The sequence below is a fragment of the Emiliania huxleyi genome (genome assembly GCF_000372725.1).
Source record: "Emiliania huxleyi CCMP1516 unplaced genomic scaffold EMIHUscaffold_76, whole genome shotgun sequence".
NCBI lineage: Eukaryota > Haptophyta > Isochrysidales > Noelaerhabdaceae > Emiliania > Emiliania huxleyi.
In genome coordinates this window covers 94,574-112,339 of record NW_005196310.1, presented here as the reverse complement: position 1 = coordinate 112,339, position 17,766 = coordinate 94,574, and the positions used below count along the sequence as shown (strand labels likewise).

The following is a 17,766-nucleotide window of genomic DNA, read 5'->3' as shown; positions in this document are numbered from 1 at the left end:
GTTCGGGGGCAGCCACGGGCCTGAATGCCGAGCAAAGCGCGCAGCGCCGCCATCTCGCGTGCACACGCCCTGGCGGCGTCGCTCACTGCGCGGTGCAGCGCCTCCGCAAAAGCGCCCCCGCCCTCGCCCTCGCCCTCGCCCCCGCCCTCGCCCTCGCCCCCGCCCTCGCCCTCGGCCTCGGCCGGGAGGGGCTCGCCGAGGAGCGCCTCGAAGACGCGCGCCTCGAGCAAGTGCTCCGTCTGTTCACAGCGAGCCGGCGCGTGAAGAGACGCCGTCCACACACCGCCCTCGCCTCCTTCGACCGGGCCGCTGGCGCCGTGCGGAGGAGCGGCAGCGCCAGCCTCGCCTCCCTCCGGTGCTGCCGCAGCAGCAGCAGCAGGTCGGAGGCGACACACTGGAGGTGGCGGCGAGGCGCCTGCAGGAGAGGGGCGGTCTAGGACAAGTCTAAGGAACGGACCGGGACGGCTCCAGGAACGGTCCAGGAAGGGTCTAGGAACGGACCGGGACGGGTCCAGGAACGGTCCAGGAAGGGTCTAGGAACGGACCACGCTCGAAGCACCACCGCCAGGTGCTTGTCGAGCTCGGCTAGATCTCGCTCGTTCTCGGCTAGATCTCGCACGATCTCGGCTAGATCTCGCACGATCTCGGCTAGATCGCGCCCCCGTCAGGTGTTTGTCGAGCGCCGCACGGGCGCCGCGCAGAGTCGACTCGGTCAGGCCTGCAGCCGAGAGAGGCAGCCGATCTGCACCCAAGCAACCCGCATCTCGCATCTCGAGGCTGCATCTCGAGGCTGCATCTTTAGGGTTCTTGAGGGTGTGTCGAGGCTATCTCGAGGCTATCTCGAGGCTGCATCTCGAGGCTATCTCGAGGCTGCATCTCGAGGCTATCTCGAGGCTGCATCTCGAGGCTATCTCGAGGCTGCATCTCGGCTGCATCTCGAAAGTGCATCTCGGCTGCATCTCGAGTGGCCTCCGGCGGAGACGCTGAGCCCCCGCAGCGCGGGGAGGCGGTACTCGCTCAGCGCGAGGAGCGGCGCCTGATCAGAGCGTGGCTGATGGCACAGCGGGGTGTGAGCAGGAGGGGCTGGCTCAGCGCGAGCAGCGGCGCCGTCACGCCGAAGCAGACGGCGGGCACCAGGAAGTCCGCGGACCTGTTCACAGCAGTAGGTGTGAAGAGACGCTGTTCACACCCAGCAGACAGCGGGCACGAGGAAGTCCGCGGACGTGGCTGGCGCGGTGCAGGTGGAGTCGGACGGGTCGTGCACCTGTGTCATGATTAACGTGCACCGGTCACAGTACTGTTGGGTTCGTCGTGTGGCGCGGGTGTCGTCGGGGGCGGCACCCAGAGTGTGCATCACCGCATGGAGATGGAGATGGACATCGGGGCTGAGGCGTGAGTGCCGTCTCGGGGCGTGCACTCGGAGCACCGCGCGGCCACACGTGCGACACATGCCGTGCGCATAGCTGACACCGGCAGGAGAATGCGAGGGCTGTGGAGTGCGCGCGCCGCGCTCGGAGCGGGGTGTGCGTGTCTACTGGCTTGCACAAACAGGGCGGAGAGGGGCGCATCTACAGCAGGAGCACGAAGATTCGGCGCAGCTCGGGGGCGCGCGCGACCGCGGGAAACCGCTTCTCGCTCAGCAGCGCGGAGAGCGACACGGCGGCTAGCTCGCGCACGCGGTCGATCTTCTCGACGGCCTGTTTACAGCGTGAAGCGTGAAGAGACGCCGTTCACAGCTCGCGCACCCGGTCGATCTTCTCTCGACGGCCTGCTGGGAGAGGGCCGCGGCGAGCCGCTGGCAGAGCGAAGGCAGCGCGGCCCGCAGCGCCTCGGCCTCGGCCTCCGCCTCCCCCTGAGAAAGAGGCGCGTGCGCCGTCAAAAGCAAAAGCGGGTGCCGCGCGGCAGCCCCACTCGGCTGCAGCCTCCGCCTCCGGGGGTGGCGAGAGTTGCGCCGCGTGCGAGTCGGCGTTGCTGCCCGGCGCGCCGTGCTCGGGAGGGGTGGCGAGGCGGAGGAGGGGGAGCGCGGCATGCATCGCCGCCTCGCGGACCCAACTGCCGACGTCCCCTCGGTTGTCCGTCTGGTAGTCCCCAAAGGCGTCCAGACACGCCTGCTCACACCCGGGAGTGTGAAGAGACGCCCCCTTTCACAAGTGGCAGTCGTCCGTCCATCCAGCCAAGCCTCGAAGATCTCGAGGAAGAGCGGCGTGGTCAGCCCGCCTACGATCTCTCTCGTACCGCGCCAGTCCACAGCGCGCGCATGTGCAGGCGAGGAGACGTCGGCGTGGCCAAGCCGCCCTCGGAGCCGGTCGCGACGAGCCCCGCCGTCTGAGAGAGCTCGACCTGTTCACAGCGGGAGGCGTGAAGAGACGCTGTTCACACGAGCTACGCCGCCGGGGAGAGATCCCCCCACCAGAGCAGAGATCGCGTTGCGGCGCGTCTCGGGGTCGCGCAGCTCCGCCACCGCCTCCGGGCGCGACGCCTGCATCGGCGAATCACGAGTGGTGCTCGGTGGATAGTGAAAAGTGAGTTGCATGACCGCCTCCGGCCGAGAGGGCCTGGACGAGCGCCGCGACGGCGGCAGGGAGGGAGGCGCGCAGCTGGGGGGAGGGCAAGGCGCCAAGGGCAAGCGCATGCCCGCGCCGCAGCCCCGCGTTCGGGTCCTAAGAGGACACTCGTGGCCGCGTCACCACGCATGCCGACCAACTCCCCGCGCCGCAACCCCGCGCTCGGGTCCTTGCCCAGAGGGATGGCGTACCGCGCCACCAAGTCCAACGGCGCCTGCCCCGCCTCCCCGCCGCCAGCAGCGCCTCCGCCGCCGGCGTCCTCCCCGCCGCCGCCAGCGCTCTGCCCGCTGCCAGCCGCCCTGCTGCCGCCGCCCGTGCTGCCGCCCGCGCTGCCGCCGCCCGTGCTGCCGCCGCCCTCCGAGAAGTAGGCGCGGGAGAGCTGCCGCAGCGCCGCCACCGCGGCGAGCGAGATCTGCTCCGTCGGGTGCCTACGGCGAGGCACCGGGAGATCTGGGGAGATCTGGGGAGCTCTGGCGAGATCTGCTCGGTCGGGTGCTTGATGCTGTCGTCGAGGGAGGCGAGGCTGCGGAGCGCCGCCTTCGGACCGCACGGCATCCGCACCGCCGCGCACACCTCGAGCATGCGACAGACGCCGATTGCTGATTCGATTGGCCTGGCTAGTGCCATTCACGATGGGCCACGCACCTCGAGCATGCGGCACACAGCGCCGCGCATCGCCTCGCCGCCCCGGCCGCGGTACAAACGCGCCTTCTCCACGGCGGGCACCACGCCCGAGATCGCCTTGCGCAGCTCGGGCGGCAGCGCGGCGCCGCTGCCCGCGTGGCGAGCGCGGCAGAGGGCGAGAAGCACCTGCCAGTGTACGTGTACGTGCGATGAGCGTGCGATGAGCGTGCGATGAGCGTGGGATGGGCGTGCGATGAGCGTGTGATGGGCGTGTGATGGGCGTGTGATGGGCGTGTGATGGGCGTGTGATGGGCGTGTGATGGGCGTGTGATGGGCGTGCGATGGGGGGCGAGTGATGAGCGTGCGATGGGCGTGCGATGAGCGTGTGATGGGCGTGTGATGGGCGTGTGATGGGCGTGTGATGGGCGTGCGATGGGCGTGCGATGGGGGGCGAGTGATGAGCGTGTGATGGGCGTGTGATGGGCGTGTGATGGGGGGCGTGTCGCGGAGGTTGTGTGCCGGCGTGATGATGACTATTGACGACGGACTATTCGCTTCTGGTGGGCGCCTCCGCCGCCATGTGGACAGCGCCGGTCCTCTCCTTGAGGTCGAGCGAGAGGGCGCGCTTGCACAGCGCCGGCAGCATCACCTGCACGAGTATGACTGCCACTCCTCCCATTGATCGCACCGGCCCTCCTGCACAGCGCCGGCGGCAGCACCTGCACAGTCCACTCGGGCGCTAGCGGCGCCGCCCTCGCCGCCGCCTGCACCGCGAGCAGCCGGACGACCTCATATCTCCCCACATCTCCCCACATCTCCCCACATCTCCCCACATCTCCCCATATCTCCCGCGAGCAGCCGGACAACCTCATCTCCCCAGATCTCCCCAGATCTCCCTGTATCTCCCCATCTCTCGAGCATCCGGACGCCCTCATCGACAATGCACATCCACACGGACCAGAGCTTGACCGCGGCACTACTCGCCGCCTGCGCAGCCAGCAGCCGGACGGACTCGTCCCAGTGCCGGCTCTTGACCTAAGGCAGACCAGGAGCGCGACACGTGTGGACACGAGCTCATTGGCAGCCGCAAGTGACGGCGCTGCTGCCTCGAGCAGGTGGCGGAGCAGCATGGGGCGGTACTCCTCGAGCGAGGCGAGGAAGGGGGCGACGCGCAGGTACGCCTAAAAAAAGAAAATACGTCGAACAGGACGCCGTATTCCTTTGTTTAGGCGACGCGCAGGTAGCGCAAGTATGCGTTCGGACGCGAGCCGAGCGCGAAGTAGTCAGCCCTGGTCACGATCTCGATGCCGTGGGGGAACGAGCCCTGCCGCCCCACATTCTCCTAGTCATCGGCGAGCGAATCCACTCAGCAATGGCTAGTGCAGGAACGAGCCCTGCCGCCCCACAGTCTCCTGGAAGGCGGCCGAAGCGGCGCGCCGCACGTTCACCTCGCGGTCGAACGTGACGACGACGAGAAGCGACTGCGCCTAAACAAGAAATACGGGCTTCTGGCCACACTGTATTTCTTTTTTAGAACGTGACGACGACGGGCAGCGACTGCGCCAGCTGAGCGACGTGCGGCGCCATCACGGCGGCGTCGAAGGCGCGCGCGAAGGCCCAGCAGACGTAGCAGGCCGCGTCGCGCACGTGCGTCCCGACCGACGTTGTGCCGCGAGGGACGTCGTAGTGCAGCGCCGACACGACGCGAGGCAGCACCTGGGGGTGCGGTCCTCGGGCGGGGCCTTCATCTACCGGTACTCACCCACCGCGCCGACACGACGCGAAGCGGCGTGTTCGGGTGAGGGTGTTCGGGTTAGGGTGTTCGGGTGAGGGTGTTAGGCTTAGGGTGTTAGGTCAGGGTGTTCGGGTGAGCGGCACCTCCGGCAGCCGCGCAGGCAGCAGCAGCCCGCGCCGCGCCAGCTCCGCCAGAGCAAGGCAGCCGCCGTGCCACGCGCTCGCCTGCTCGTCCGGCGCGAGCAGGTCGACGGCGCCTCGAAGAAGAAACACAACGCCGTGAGAGAGACATGTACGCCGCCTCGCTCCTCCGGCGCGAGCAGGTCGACGGCGCCTAAAAAAAGAAACACAACTGGGCAAGAAAACGCCGCCTCGCTCCTCCGGCGCGAGCAGGTCGACGGCGCCTCCGACGACGTCGTCCGCGAGCTCGAGCGGCAAGCGGTTTGTGATGCGGCCGATGCCTTTGGCGGAGGACCTGAAGAGGGAGGACAACGGCCGGGACCTTCCTCAGCGATGGACTCGCGGCCGACGCTTTGGCGGAGGAGCTGCGCACGACGGTCTAGGAAGAGTCAGGGAAGAGTCTAGGAAGAGTCTAGGAAGAGTCTAGGAGGAGTCTAGGAAGAGTCTAGGAAGAGTCTGGGAAGAGTCTAGGAGGAGTCTAGGAAAGGACCAGCGCACGACGGTGTCGGAGTCGCGAAGCCCCGACAGGAGCTGCTCGAGGATCGACTCGACCGCCTCGGGTACCAGGCCCTCCTCCTCCTCCTCCCCCCCCTCCGCACCAGCCGCTGCCTCGCCCGCCGCCGCCGCCGCCGCACCCTTCCCTCCCGGCGGAGCAGCGCCGGCGTCTGCTCCCGCGAGCGCGCCGAGCTCGCCGCCGAGGTTGAGGAGGAGGGAGCGGGCGCCTGCTTGTCACTCATCCAGGCCCGTCGAGACTGCATTCACGACACGCGCGCAAGACGGGGGAGGGGAAGGGGGGGGGGGGGGAGGGGAGGGGCGGGTGGTGCGGGCGCCGCGGGTGTAGCGCCACGCGGCGACGCGTGGAGGGAGGAAGACGAGGGCGACGCGCTGCAGCAGCTTGATGCCTGATTGGCGAGTGGTCCGACGGGTAGTGAGTGAACTAACAGACGAGAGGGCGGCGCGCTGCAGCGGCTCGCTGCCCAGCTTGCGCCGCACGACGGAGGAGTCTAGGAGGTGTCTAGGAGGTGTCTAGGAAGTGTCTAGGAAGTGTCTAGGCTCGCTGCCCAGCTTGCGCCGCACGACGGAGGAGTCGCCAAGCAGCGCCGCGGGCGCGGCGATCAGCGGCCCGAGGTGCACCTGCAGCTCCTCGGGAGGAAGTGTCTAGGAGGTGCCTAGGAGGTGTCTAGGAGGTGTCTAGGCAGTGTCTGGCCCGAGGTGCACCAGCTGCGGGAGGAGCTCCTCGCGGTGGCCGAGCTTGAAGATAGCGGCCAGAGTCGTGTAGATCCCGACCGTTAGGAAAGAGGCGGTGCCTAAAAAAGAAACACACGGGGTTGCGGCCAGAGTCGTGTAGATCCCGACCGTTAGGAAAGAGGCGGTGCCGACGGCGGCGGCGCCGTCGCCGCGGCTGCCCTGCGGCGAGGCGGCGGCCGGGCGAGCGCAGGGTAAGGGTTAGGGTAAGGGTCGGGGCTAGGGCTCAGGGTAGGGCTAGGGTGAGGGTGAGGGTCAGGGTTAGGGTTAGGGTCAGGGTTAGGGTGAGGTCCAGGGTGAGGGTGAGGGTGAGGGTTCCTGCAGCGATGCGGCGCCCCAGACGATGAACTCGCGGAGGGCCGGCTGCAGCCCTGGCCGCGTGAGCAGCCGCGCGCAGAGCGCCGCTGCGGCGTCTCTCTCCGGGCCGGGCGAGGAGAGGTGCGAGCGTGCGAGCAGCTCGATCCTACGTGTGAATGGACGAGGGGTGGGGCCGTCTAGTCAGGAGAGGCGCGAGGGAGCGAGAAGCTCGATCCGACGCACGAGCGGCACGGGGGCGTCGGCGTCGGCGTCGGCGTCGGCGTCGGCGGAGGAGGAGGAGGAGGCGGAGGCGGCGGAGGCGGCGGACGAGTCGATGATTGAGAGGTCAAACGGCACCATCACAACCATTGACAGCCAGACCATGAGGGAGTAGGAGATCTGCCAGGTGTCTCCGTCCTCCGGCGCCAGCGTGCCGAGCAGCCCGACCAGCGGCTCGAGGTCGCGCGCCTCGTGCGGCACGAACTTGACCACCGTCTTGTAGCCGCGAACCTTGCAAAGCGTGTACATGACGCGGCACGGCGGCCGCAGCGAGGCGGAGACGGCGGCGCCGCCGGCATGAGCGAGCGTGCGCACCACCGAGAGCAGCGGCACCACCAGCAGCTCCAGTGCCGGGTCGAGCACGCCCGGCTGCTCCTGGTAGCGGTCGAGGATCGTGCAAACACGCTCCGCGGCAGCGGCCGCCTCGTCGCCGCCGCCGCCGAGGGAGCCGATGAGCTGGGCCGCCTCCTCCGCCTCGGTGAAGAGCAGGCGCGCCTCGACCACCTCGTCGACTGCGTCGGGCTCGGGCGGAGCGTTGAGGCTCTCGTTGTTCGTGGGAGAGACCATTTGCTTGGGCCGTTGCGACCGGCTGGCCTGGGCGTGCAACTTCAGTCGGCCTCAGTGGCGCGTGTTCTCACCAGAACAGTGCCTCCGCGGCGCTGCGGCGGCGCCCGAAAGGCCGATCCGACCCGGCAGCCCCCCGGAGCGTGCATCCAAGCGTCCGCCACCGCCGGCTCAGCCCCGGCTCGACATGACTCTGGCCCGCGCGGGGTCGCCGACGGCGCCGAGTCGGCGCCAGAGGCACGCCCGGCGGCCGGATGGTCGCCTCGAGCGCTGAGCGGCTGCCGCCACGGTCACTTACGCTCGAGTTGCGCCAGGTGCGCCTCTCGGTGGCCCGGCGCGGCCGCACGTGCTCTCTGTAGATGTCTGCTCTCACTCGACGGCAGGCGTGCTCCGTGCTCTCGCCCGATTCTCTCCCTGCCGCCGGCCTCCGCCCCCGAGCGACCGCCGCCGCACACCGACTATTGCCGGTATGACTGCCGTCCCTCACTCAGCCGTCCGTTTGTCCTCAGCGCTCGCACGACCGACGTTCTTCCTCCTCTGCGGCCTCGCTCGGGCCCGCTCGTCGACACGCGCAACCAGCAGACGCCCGTGTCGGAGCTTCTGTGCCGGCTTTGAGCTTCCATCGCTGATGGGGGCACGCCCGGCCCGGCACTCTCGCACACCGTGGAGCGCGGCACCGCGCGCGCTCACGCCGCCCACCTTTGCTGCCTGCGCAGGTGCGGCTCTGTCCCGGCGGCTCACTCATCGAGCACCTCACGGCTGCGCGGCGGCTCACTCATCCGCACCACCGCGACCGGTGCGCCATCCCACATCACGCCTCTCGCCCACGTCCACCCGCACATACACTCTCTCACTCTGTCATGAGTAGTCTTCAATCGACACGGTCTCTTGGAGTAGTCACATCAGCACCGGCGCCGGCACAGCGCACCGCTACACTCGCCTCCGTTAGGTTGCAAACATCGCCCTCAACATCCGCTTGCGCCTCACACGTCCGGGGGCAGTGTCGCGTGAGCCACAGCTTAGCACCGACGCCAGGCTCTTAGCTGTTAGCTCTACGTGTACGTGTGTGTGTGGTGGGGGGGGGAGGGCGGCGTAGTCAAAAGAAAAGCCTCAGTCGAGAGAGGCTAGTAGCCCCTTCGAGTGCGGGCTCCGCGCCCGTCTTGTCCTGGCATATAAGAGAGGCGAATGGGACAGGGGTTGAAGGGGTACACGCTTGGTACCCGGCCGTTTTTCGCGTTTCTCTACAAAACTGTGTCCAAGCCGAAGGCCCGAAGCGCAGGTCCGAGCTCGACATGCGACCAACGTGGTCCCGCACACCAGTGCTCGTGCTCGCACGTGCGGCCGCCTCTCCTGCTCGACTACTCGTGCTCTGCCTCTGCGCGCTCGCTGCGTCCGTGCCACTTCTTCGCTGCCTCTCGCCGCTGCTCCTGTCCTTGACTGCGCCTCGGGTCGAGGCGCCAGCAGCAGCGTCAATGGAGTGGCTGGTCCACACTGCAGCAGCGCCGCGGGCGGACGCGAGAAGGCAAACGCGACCGTGCCGATGAGCGCGAGCAGAAGCAGCGGGAGCGCGGGGCAGCACGACGGGTCGGGCAAGTTCTTGGCCCAGCGCCGCGCCTTGCCCATGCTGCCGCCGCCGCCGCCGCCGTCGGCGTCGCCGACCACAGGCTCGTCGTCCGGCGCGGCATCGTCGTCGGCGGCAGGGGGTGGGGGGTCGGCGGGCACGTCCTCGTCGTAGCCGTCGTCATCGGGATCAGGAGTGGCGTATCGCGCGGTCGACATGCCGGCGAGCTCGTCGACCGTCGAGTAGGTGCCTGCGACCGAGCACGGGGGTGCGTGACGCTCGGACCGACGCATGGGACCGGCTCTTCCGCGCGTCGAGAGCGGCGACGCTTTCGAGGCGCGCGGCAGAGGCCCGCGGCGTGCTTCCGAGCGCGTCCGCGGCCGCGACGCGGCAGCGGGAGGTGCCCCGCCCACCAAGGCAGCCGGCCCGGCCGCTGCGGGGCCGTCGCGGGGGCGCAGGCGGGCGGGGCGACCTCAGATTTCGCGGCTGGCAGCGGGCGCCGCCAGCCGCGAAATAAAAGCCAGACGTCGGTACTCGCAGAATGTGGGTAAACGAAAGTACCGTATTCGGTACTATCAAGAAAGACACCGAAAAAAGTCGCCACGGCAGTCCACGACGAGCCAGCCAGCTGCCGGCTCGCACGGCAGCCTCTTCCTCTCGACCAGCCTCAACTTCCGTACAGTCAACATTTTGTCGCTGCGTGCTCGTGGCGAGCTGTGGCGGCGGTCGAAGTTGGCCCAGATTCGGTGACGAGCGCCGGACGATAGTACCGCCTCTGTTCGCCCTGTGCATGTCAGGCCAGGCTGCAGCAGGGCACTACCAACGTGCTGCCCAGTTGCAGCCTGACTTTGCCCACTGTGCACAGTCGCCAGAGCACCACCACCGCCCGGCATCGTGTCACGGCGAGCTCCTTCTGCGCCCGCTCGCGAGGCTCTCGCGCTGGCACACTTTGGCCATCTGCTGCTCGCGTTCGGCGAGCTCTTCTCCGCACTCCTGCCACGGTGCCGTCACCACACACCTTCTGGCTGGCCTGAGCCGCGCGGGGTCGCCGGCGGGGGCAACGCGTCGACCTCTCTCTCTGGTGCACCACGGGCCGCAACGGCCTGCTAGCAGCGTGCGCGAGGAGGCAGTGTGCCGGCACAGTCGAGCCGGAGCATCGGGTTCTTGATGCTTGTGGGGTCAAGTTTGACCTTATGTGGCATAATATGCAACAATAATGCGATGCTATCTCCCGGCTTTTTGAGATATGATCCCTCAAAGTCGAATTTTCGTTTACGGCTTTACTGGTGACCATAGTACCGTCTGTCCGGTTTGCGTTTCTTCAAACGAAACACTTTAAGTCTCGACAATCACTAAGCTGCTTATGTGGCACCGCAGAGGCTCCCTTGGGGATGCCTGAGGCCACCCCAACCACTCACTAAGCCGTACGTAGACGAATTGGGCGCTACTTTTTTCGTTTACCCACATTATGCGAGTATGCCATGCGCGCGGAAGACACTTGCGTGGATACGTGGCTGGCAGGCTGACCCGTGTGCGGGGTAACCCGCGCACGGGGAAGCTTCACGGGTTCGAGTCGCCAAACATTAAGCAGCGGAGGTGTGCCGAGGGGGACCGGGAGGCGGTAAGCCGTCGTCGCCCGGCGCTGCTTGCAGCACCGTGGCGATGGCGCTAAGAGGTTCCTCTTTTCCGCGCCCCCCCCCCCGCAAGGCGCGCGACACACAGGCGCCTCCGTTTCGTTCACGTGTGTCCGAGCGCCTCTTGTTTGCCTCGCTCTGCAGGCACCAATGGTCCCCCAGGGGTGTGTGAGTGAGTATTCTTGATACGAAACCACGACGACACACACCAGTCGACTCGCATCGGTTGCCTCCATTAACGGCGGAGCTATTCTCGCGCCCACACCACACCTGGCTCCAACGTGGACACGCCCATAGCTGGGGACACTACTAGGTCACGCATGGCATCACAGAAGTTTTATCTCTGGGCCCCAAAAGGCATCTCTAGCAGTGTCGTTACGCATGCGCCCAGATCTGCTCGTCTCAGAGGGTACCCTCTGTGCCAAGAGAGGCCATCCACGAGCGGCTCAAAGGGTGCCTGAGTCTGTCGTGATCCCCCAGCACCAAGCAGAGAAATAAATAAATAAACGCGGTCAAACTCTCTGAGACGAGATGGGATTTAGGGACATGTGTCCCCGCCCTACACGATCTTGGCGTGAGGGATCTTCAATCCGTCCCCTCACCCCTGGTCACTACCCGACACTAGAAGAGCAGCAAGAGTTGGGGCTGCGGCTACGGCTGCGGCTGCGGCTGCGGGAGGGGCTATGGTCGCGGGAGAGCCGCTGCGCCGCGTGGGCGCGCCTACACCGCGCTTGCTCCGCTCGCCACCTCTCGCAAAGGTCCAAAGTCATAGCCATCACCTCCTCCGGCAAGTCCTTTTCGCCTATCTCGCCGTCCCTCCATGCCTGGTAGAGCTCCGTCTCGTCATAGCCATATTGCATCTCACCTAGCAGAGAGAATCCCCCCCCCCCCCCCAGCTTCCATTTTTCGGACAAGCGAGCGCTAGTGAACGCCCAGGGAACCGATATGCCTTACAGTATTTTTATACAATACTCAGGTCCCGGTGGCCGCGGGTGACCACCGCCGCCCACGTCGTCCTCCGACGAGTCGGCGTCGGAGTCTGGGGGGGTGGGAGGGTCGGGGCGCACCCGCTCGCGGTCCTTGGCCGCCTTGCCGCCCGCTCCGCCGCCGTCGCCGCCGCCGCCGCGGCCGCCCGGTGGGGGGTCTCCCCCGTCGGGCTGTGCGGCGGTCTGCAGAACCTGGCCAACACGGTGTGGGCGTATGCGACGGCGGGCGTGGCTGTGGACGCGTTGTACGCGGCGGTGGCGGAGGAGGCAGTACGCGGCGGGCTGGCTGGCTTCACCCCTCAAGCCCTGGCCAACACGGTGTGGGCGTACGCGACGGCGGGCGTGGAGGCGGACGCGCTGTACGCGGCGGTGGCGGAGGAGGCAGTACGCGGCGGGCTGGCTGGCTTCACCCCTCAAGCCCTGGCCAACACGGTGTGGGCGTACGCGACGGCAGACCATTATCACCAGGCGCTGCTTGCCGACTGCTCGCGCGTGATCAGCGACTCGCTCGCGCGGGATCCGTCGAGCTGGAGCGAGGAGGAGCGCTCTCAGCTTCACCAGTGGCAGCTCTGGCTCTCTCTTGAGCGAGGCGAAGACGGGCAGCAGCATCTTCTCCCCGCCCCCCAGCGCAAGCTTTGCCGCGTTGCTATGGTGGCGACCATAGCTCGGCCGTCAGGCTTGCAACGCTCCGTCGCGGCTGCCCTCGCCGCCGTCCAGCACGGCTTCGGAGGAGGAGCATCTCGAGCCGCGCACTGGCTACTCGCTCGACCTGGCGCTGCCCTCGTCACGCATCGCGGTCGAGGTGGACGGCCCCTCTCACTTCCTGCTGCCCGACGGCCTGGGCGTGCGCAGACCCAACGGGCCAACGCTGCTCAAGCGGCGCCTCCTCGCGGCGGCTGGCTGGAGGGTGAGCAGCGTTCCATTCTACGAATGGAACGGCTTCGCGACGGCCAAGGAGCGGCAAACCTACCTGGAGAGGGCGGTTGCCCCGCTGTTGGGGTAGTGCTGTGCACACTGACTGTTATCATTGTCGCTTGGGCGGCTCCCGTGGTTTACCTGTGTTTAGTCGGCCAGTGCGCGCCAGTCCCGTGCCCGTCGTTCCTGTGCGTTAAAGGCCTACTTTGGCTCTTGGGCGGCCGCCCTCAAACCCTATAGGGTTTGCCATCGTCCGCGCGCGGCCCCAATTCCGGGCTCTGCGCCGGGTATTTCGGGCGCCGAGAGTGGCCTGGCCCCGGGCCCACCCCCGGAGGCCGATGGCGACATGCACCGCGACCCATTCCGCCTCCTGGAGGCTGCTCTCGGACGCTCAAGCGGCGCCAGCCAGCGGCTCGGCCGCGCATCCTTCACACACGCCGCCACGACCAAGATGAGCGGGCCCGGTGTCGAGTCATGGTGCGAGCTGCATGTCAGGGGCGGCTGTGGACACAGCAGGCCCACCAGACGGGCGTCAAAGCTTGCCGCCGGGGTGCTGTCGTGGGGAGAGCCCGAGACAGCTGCAGAGGAGCCGAGTGCAGTGGCGAGCCAGAGGCTACCTGGGTCACCAAGTGGTAGCCCTTGCCCATTCTGAGCAGGGCTGTGCTTTGGTGGGGTTGTGCTTGAGCATGTGTGAAGTGGGAGTGCGTGCCGGCGGTGTCTGTGGGTGAAACGGGCGTGTATGAGGCCGTAAGAGCCGTGGTATGAGCCAGAGTGGGCTTCATCACCCAAAATAAGGACGGTTTGGGAGAGCTAAGACTTGATACCGATGGGCCTGGGCCAGGAGAGCGACAGAGAAGGCGAGGTGGTGAGCTGGGAAGCCGCTTCGTCGGCACCTGGACGTGTCGCGATGAACTGCCGAAAAGCACCTTTTGCGGCTATTGCTCAAGACTTCGGGAGACACGGCCTACATATTATGACTGCATCCATGCGCCTGGTGCATGAAGGCTGCGGGTCGGGACATTTCACGGTCGGTGGCGCCGGTGATGGCCTCCGGAAAGCCCTCGCAATCGCCTCGGATGGGGTCCGCCGAAGACAATCTCGAGCCCTCTCCGAGGCATCACGAGCCGGTGTGAGCTTGCAGACCCAAGGTAAGTGCGGTCTGGGACGGCTCAGACGTGCTACTGATGGGCCTGGGCCAGCATGGCGACAGAGAAGGCGAGGTGGTGAGCTGGGAGCAGGAAATAGCGCTTTTTGGCACTTGCATCTACGTAAAAAGCAAAAACGGCGAACACAAAAACGGTAAAGGATAATTGAAATTCACCCTTTCGCCAAAAGCAAAATGGGCGGGCCTCTCAGGGCGCAGCCCGAGCGCTCTCGCGTCTCGGGCCCCTCGGTGCAGCGGTACAGCCCCGGTCCCCAACGCCAAGAAGCAGCGCGCTGCCTCCGCCAAGGCAGCCCCGAGCGGTGAGCCCGCCATTGCTCGCGTCGGATCCCCAGCCCCCGTGCCCCGAGTGCTGCGGGACTCCCAATGCACTGCCCGCGCCACACTCTGGCGCCACTCTCGTCCACCCCAGCACACACTGCCCCGTGCAGCGCCGGCGCCCGATTGCCCCAAACACGCCATCGCGCACGGTTCGCATGCTTCCTCCCTCCCCCTTCACTCACCCGTACACCCTCCCTCCCATGGCAGGTTCGGGGCCACGCCCTATTCGGACTCGCCTGCACACCTCCCGCAACGCTTGCTCTGCGCCTTCAGCGTCGTAGTCGAGGAGCTTGCCCACCGTTCGAGCGTACTCCATCATGGGCCGCACCTGCTCCGCGCTCCATCTCCTCCACAAGTCGAGGTTCGAGCCCAAGCTCGATACGCCGCTCCACAGGGCGACCCGCCTGTAGTCGATAACGCTGCCAAACGCGAGGCTGCGCGGCGACACACCGATGAAGACCGGCACGCAGCCGCCGCGCGACGCAAAGATGATCGCCTCGATGTACTTGCCCGTGTTAGGGTAGTCGCCGGCGGCCACGATGCAGAACTTGTGATCCAAGCCTACGAGGAGGAGTGCCTCATGACAGAGGCTCCAACGTGGCGGCGTGATCGTGTGTGCCTAGGAGAGACGTATCGCTCGCGCACCCGCGCGGAGGTACGCGTCCCGGCCAAGCTTCGACGGGACGACGGCCCCTCCGGCGGCCACAAAGTCGCGCAGGAAGCCCGGCTCTCTCAACACTGCCCGGCATCTGGTGGCGGACCGGGGCTTCAAGTCGCAACTCATGTTCACGGGGCCGTGGAGCCCCGTGCAGTGCTCTTGCCACGTCCCGTTGCGCGCGCATTCGAGCCCGATGCCGAGCGTCCAGACGTCGGGCGAGGCGACCGTCGCATCGGAGCGGTTGTAGAGCTGTCTCCAGATGCGCCAGCGCGTGGTTGATATCCATAGCTGGGGGACGTGGCCGACGAAGAGGGCGGTGCGCCTGTTTTCCCAGGCGGTGGGGGGCGCGAGGCCATCCAGCTTGCTCCCGACTGTGAGCGCAAACGGCACCAAAATCTGCTCACTCCGCGTCTCCATTTCGGAGAAGATGTACACCGAGCGGCGGCGGAGGTGCGGCACTCGAGTGTGTATGAAGAAGGAGGAGGCGACAATCGGCACGGTGGAATTTGCCGCAAGCTCGATCAGCTCTCGTATGGCTGGGTGCCGATGAGCGTCTCGAAAGGTGAGATCCGATCCGAAGAGGATCCAGTCGGCGCTGGATCGCGGCGTCGAGTTGACGCGCGGAGCAATTCTGCTGAACACGTCGTACTGAGACTCGGTCGACCCTCCCTGCCGAGACTTGGTCGACGTCTTGTGGACGGGTTCAAAGACGTGCACGTTGCAGCGGGGAAGCACGCGACTTGATGGGCCAAAGCGTTCCGTGGTATTCGCGTCAAGCGCGCTGTCGCTGCCCGATCTGGCGAGCAGCAACAGCAGAGACGTGTACATACAGCGCTTACAGGTCGCCGGCGGCCGGGCAGCGGCCACTAGACGCCGCTACGGAGGCGGCGGCGGAGGCGGCGGTGGGCCCGGCGGCCGGCGGTCTTATATATATATCTCTCTTCGAGACGCCGCCGCTCCTTGTTTCGGTAAGGGCGTAGACAGCGTGCGCATGCGCCTGGGCCAACGCGGCCAGGCTGAACGATGCCTGCTCGAAGCTGCGCACCCTGCCCTGCTAGGCACACGGCGGAAATCGCGGACGAGCAGTTGGCCTTGTAGGTGCCGCGGCCTGCCGTGGCGGCCTCCGCGATGGGATCGAGCGCTGCCATGATCCGCATTGGTGTGAAGACGCCGTGTTGTCGCCCTGACTGCGTGCTCCACGCGTAAACAACGATGCTCCCGGCCCTGGCAATAATCCTTCTGCCACTCGCACGGTCGCCCTTCAAGAGGGCCGGTCACCAGCGTCTCAAGCGTCTTGGTCAGCAACGCGACGGGGCGACAAACATGAGTCGGCTGCCGGGCAGCGGCTGCGCGGTGACGCTCGTGCAGCAGGTCAGCAGGGCCGCCTGTGTCGAGGGACGGACGTACGGCTGCACGGCCTCTCCCGGACAGCCACCGGTGGTCTGGGTGAGCAACTCGTGCCGCGGAACGTTCCAGTGCACCGGTCGTTGGTATGGGCCCAGCTACAACCGATCCGTGGACTGCTTCTCGCCGCCAGACCACACTGCCTACGCGTGCGCGTGCCTCGGAGGAGGGCTCTGGCTCCCCGAGGAGCGTGCCGCGGCGTCCGCAGCCGCCGCCTCGTTGCAGCCGCCCACCCGCCAGGCGGCGACGTCCAGACCGAACAAACAGCCAAGAACGCGACCCCGGCCACCGCCCTCAATCGTGCCCTCGTGCCTCAACACCACGAACGCGTCTGTGCAGCAGCCGGGGGAGGCCGGCGGCGTGAGCAGCTCCGAGGACGACGGGCTGATCCACGTGGCCTTTTACGATACGCGCGCGCCGCAAAGGCGGAACTGGATGGGCGTGCTGCGGGCAGCCGCGATGCTCGACGGCCCGGGCGTGCGACTGCATGCGCTGCTCGCCTCGCCGCTGCCGCCGTCCGTCCCGGCCCACATTCGTGTGGCGGCGCTCGAGCTGCGCAGTCCCGGCGCGCGCTGTCTGCACGCCAACCTCGTGCGGCTCTCGCATGGGCCCGGCCGCACCTACCTCCTCAAACCGCTGCTGCATTTCGTCCTGCCGCCGAGCGTGCGGCGCGTGCTCGTCCTCGACACGGACGTGGTCATGATCCGTCCGCTGGCGGAGCTGTGGGGGCAGTTTGCCCGCTTCGGGCCGGAGGCAGTGCTCGGCCTGGTCGCCGAGCAGTCCAGCCTCTACTCGGGCAACGCCATCGGCAAGAATGGTGGGGTGCAGCTGCTGCACCTCGAGCGGATGCGCCGATCGCCCGCCTACGCCGCCGCCCTCGACCACTACGCCACTGGCCGCGGCGGCGCCTGGCTGGGCTACCTCGGCGACCAGACGCTCTACTCCTTCATGGCGTACTCGCACGGGGCGCTCTTCCACAGCCTTGGTTGCGAGTGGAACCGTCAGCTCTCAGTGCATTTCGGGCTCGAGGCGCAGCGGCAGCATGCGTGTGCCGCCCCGTGCGGGCTTCTGCACGCAAACTCGCCGGACCTAAAGTGCATCGGGACCGCCATGCAGCTCGCCAACGGCTCGTGCGTCGAGTGGCGGCGCCTGCAACGCAACTCCAGCTGCGTGCGCAACCGCGGCGTCGGCGCAAAGTTCCGCACCGCCGCGGCGACGTATTTCGCGAGCTGCTGCCTCTGAAACCCCCGCTGAAGTATAGGGCGGCGGCCCGCGGTTGGCCGCCGGCCGTGCCGTGTGACTCGCCTGAGGGCATGCGCGCCGGCTGTGTGAGAGTGGTACGTAACCGCCACATATCACCTTGCTGTTATTTCTAAGTTTCATTTTTGGGGTCAGGGCGTGTGCGCCGGGCCCGGGGCTCTCGAGAGCAGGCGCACACCCCTTGCAGGGAGGGGGGGGGGGGGGGGGGACTTATAGCATGGCGCGACATAAACAAAGTGAAAGTCAAAGTGAAATAGAGCCTCTCTCTTGAGTCTTGTGTGTTGTCCTGCCGCAAAGTCCAAAAGGATCGGCTTCTCTCCAACGAACCGCCAACACGCCACCCGAGTCAGGACGCCCCCCCCCCCCCCCCGAAAAGAA

At 67.1% G+C, this 17,766-nt stretch overlaps 5 protein-coding genes across 5 annotated transcripts in view; 1 reads left to right on the top strand and 4 right to left on the bottom strand.

Moving 5' to 3' along the window:
- EMIHUDRAFT_453217 (hypothetical protein) overlaps positions 1–3,838 on the bottom strand; it is a gene marked incomplete at its 5' end in the record, with an annotated part of 4,668 nt that extends 830 nt beyond the window's left edge. The window contains 13 exons of the mRNA XM_005760292.1: positions 284–415; positions 983–1,036; positions 1,190–1,264; positions 1,584–1,697; positions 1,766–1,852; positions 2,049–2,108; positions 2,236–2,340; positions 2,411–2,479; positions 2,556–2,660; positions 2,734–2,992; positions 3,061–3,137; positions 3,210–3,374; positions 3,757–3,838. Coding sequence (XP_005760349.1) covers positions 284–415; positions 983–1,036; positions 1,190–1,264; positions 1,584–1,697; positions 1,766–1,852; positions 2,049–2,108; positions 2,236–2,340; positions 2,411–2,479; positions 2,556–2,660; positions 2,734–2,992; positions 3,061–3,137; positions 3,210–3,374; positions 3,757–3,838 — 1,384 coding nt within the window. The remainder of the gene's footprint in view (positions 1–283; positions 416–982; positions 1,037–1,189; positions 1,265–1,583; positions 1,698–1,765; positions 1,853–2,048; positions 2,109–2,235; positions 2,341–2,410; positions 2,480–2,555; positions 2,661–2,733; positions 2,993–3,060; positions 3,138–3,209; positions 3,375–3,756) is intronic.
- A 575-nt stretch (positions 3,839–4,413) lies between these two features.
- EMIHUDRAFT_217910 (hypothetical protein) lies at positions 4,414–7,490 on the bottom strand (the record flags this gene model as incomplete). The annotated part of the gene is made up of 10 exons (XM_005760291.1): positions 4,414–4,530; positions 4,595–4,675; positions 4,764–4,904; positions 5,067–5,179; positions 5,276–5,397; positions 5,593–5,633; positions 6,180–6,245; positions 6,321–6,409; positions 6,697–6,718; positions 7,002–7,490. The coding sequence occupies 10 exons, from the start codon at positions 7,488–7,490 to the stop codon at positions 4,414–4,416; spliced, it is 1,281 nt and encodes a 426-aa protein (XP_005760348.1).
- Positions 7,491–8,845: 1,355 nt separating this feature from the next.
- Positions 8,846–9,110, bottom strand: EMIHUDRAFT_217908 (hypothetical protein; the record flags this gene model as incomplete). The annotated part of the gene is made up of 2 exons (XM_005760290.1): positions 8,846–8,919; positions 9,002–9,110. The coding sequence occupies 2 exons, from the start codon at positions 9,108–9,110 to the stop codon at positions 8,846–8,848; spliced, it is 183 nt and encodes a 60-aa protein (XP_005760347.1).
- A 4,721-nt stretch (positions 9,111–13,831) lies between these two features.
- Positions 13,832–15,636, bottom strand: EMIHUDRAFT_438432 (hypothetical protein). The gene is made up of 2 exons (XM_005760289.1): positions 14,712–15,636; positions 13,832–14,627 (listed from the first exon to the last, which is right to left on the bottom strand). Exons 1-2 carry the CDS (start codon positions 15,550–15,552, stop codon positions 14,245–14,247), a joined length of 1,224 nt encoding a protein of 407 aa, XP_005760346.1. The 5' UTR covers positions 15,553–15,636; the 3' UTR covers positions 13,832–14,244.
- A 300-nt stretch (positions 15,637–15,936) lies between these two features.
- On the top strand, positions 15,937–17,370 carry EMIHUDRAFT_217905 (hypothetical protein; the record flags this gene model as incomplete). The annotated part of the gene is made up of 1 exon (XM_005760288.1): positions 15,937–17,370. One exon carries the CDS (start codon positions 15,937–15,939, stop codon positions 17,368–17,370), a length of 1,434 nt encoding a protein of 477 aa, XP_005760345.1.
- Between the last annotated feature and the right edge of the window lie 396 nt (positions 17,371–17,766).

Coding starts and splice junctions, on each gene's coding strand:
- EMIHUDRAFT_438432 (XM_005760289.1), bottom strand. CDS start 15,552: ATGTACACGTCTCTGCTGTTGCTGCTCGCCAGATCGGGCAGCGACAGC. Junction 14,628..14,711: donor GGACGCGTACCTCCGCGCGG/GTGCGCGAGCGA, acceptor TCCTCCTCGTAG/GCTTGGATCACAAGTTCTGC.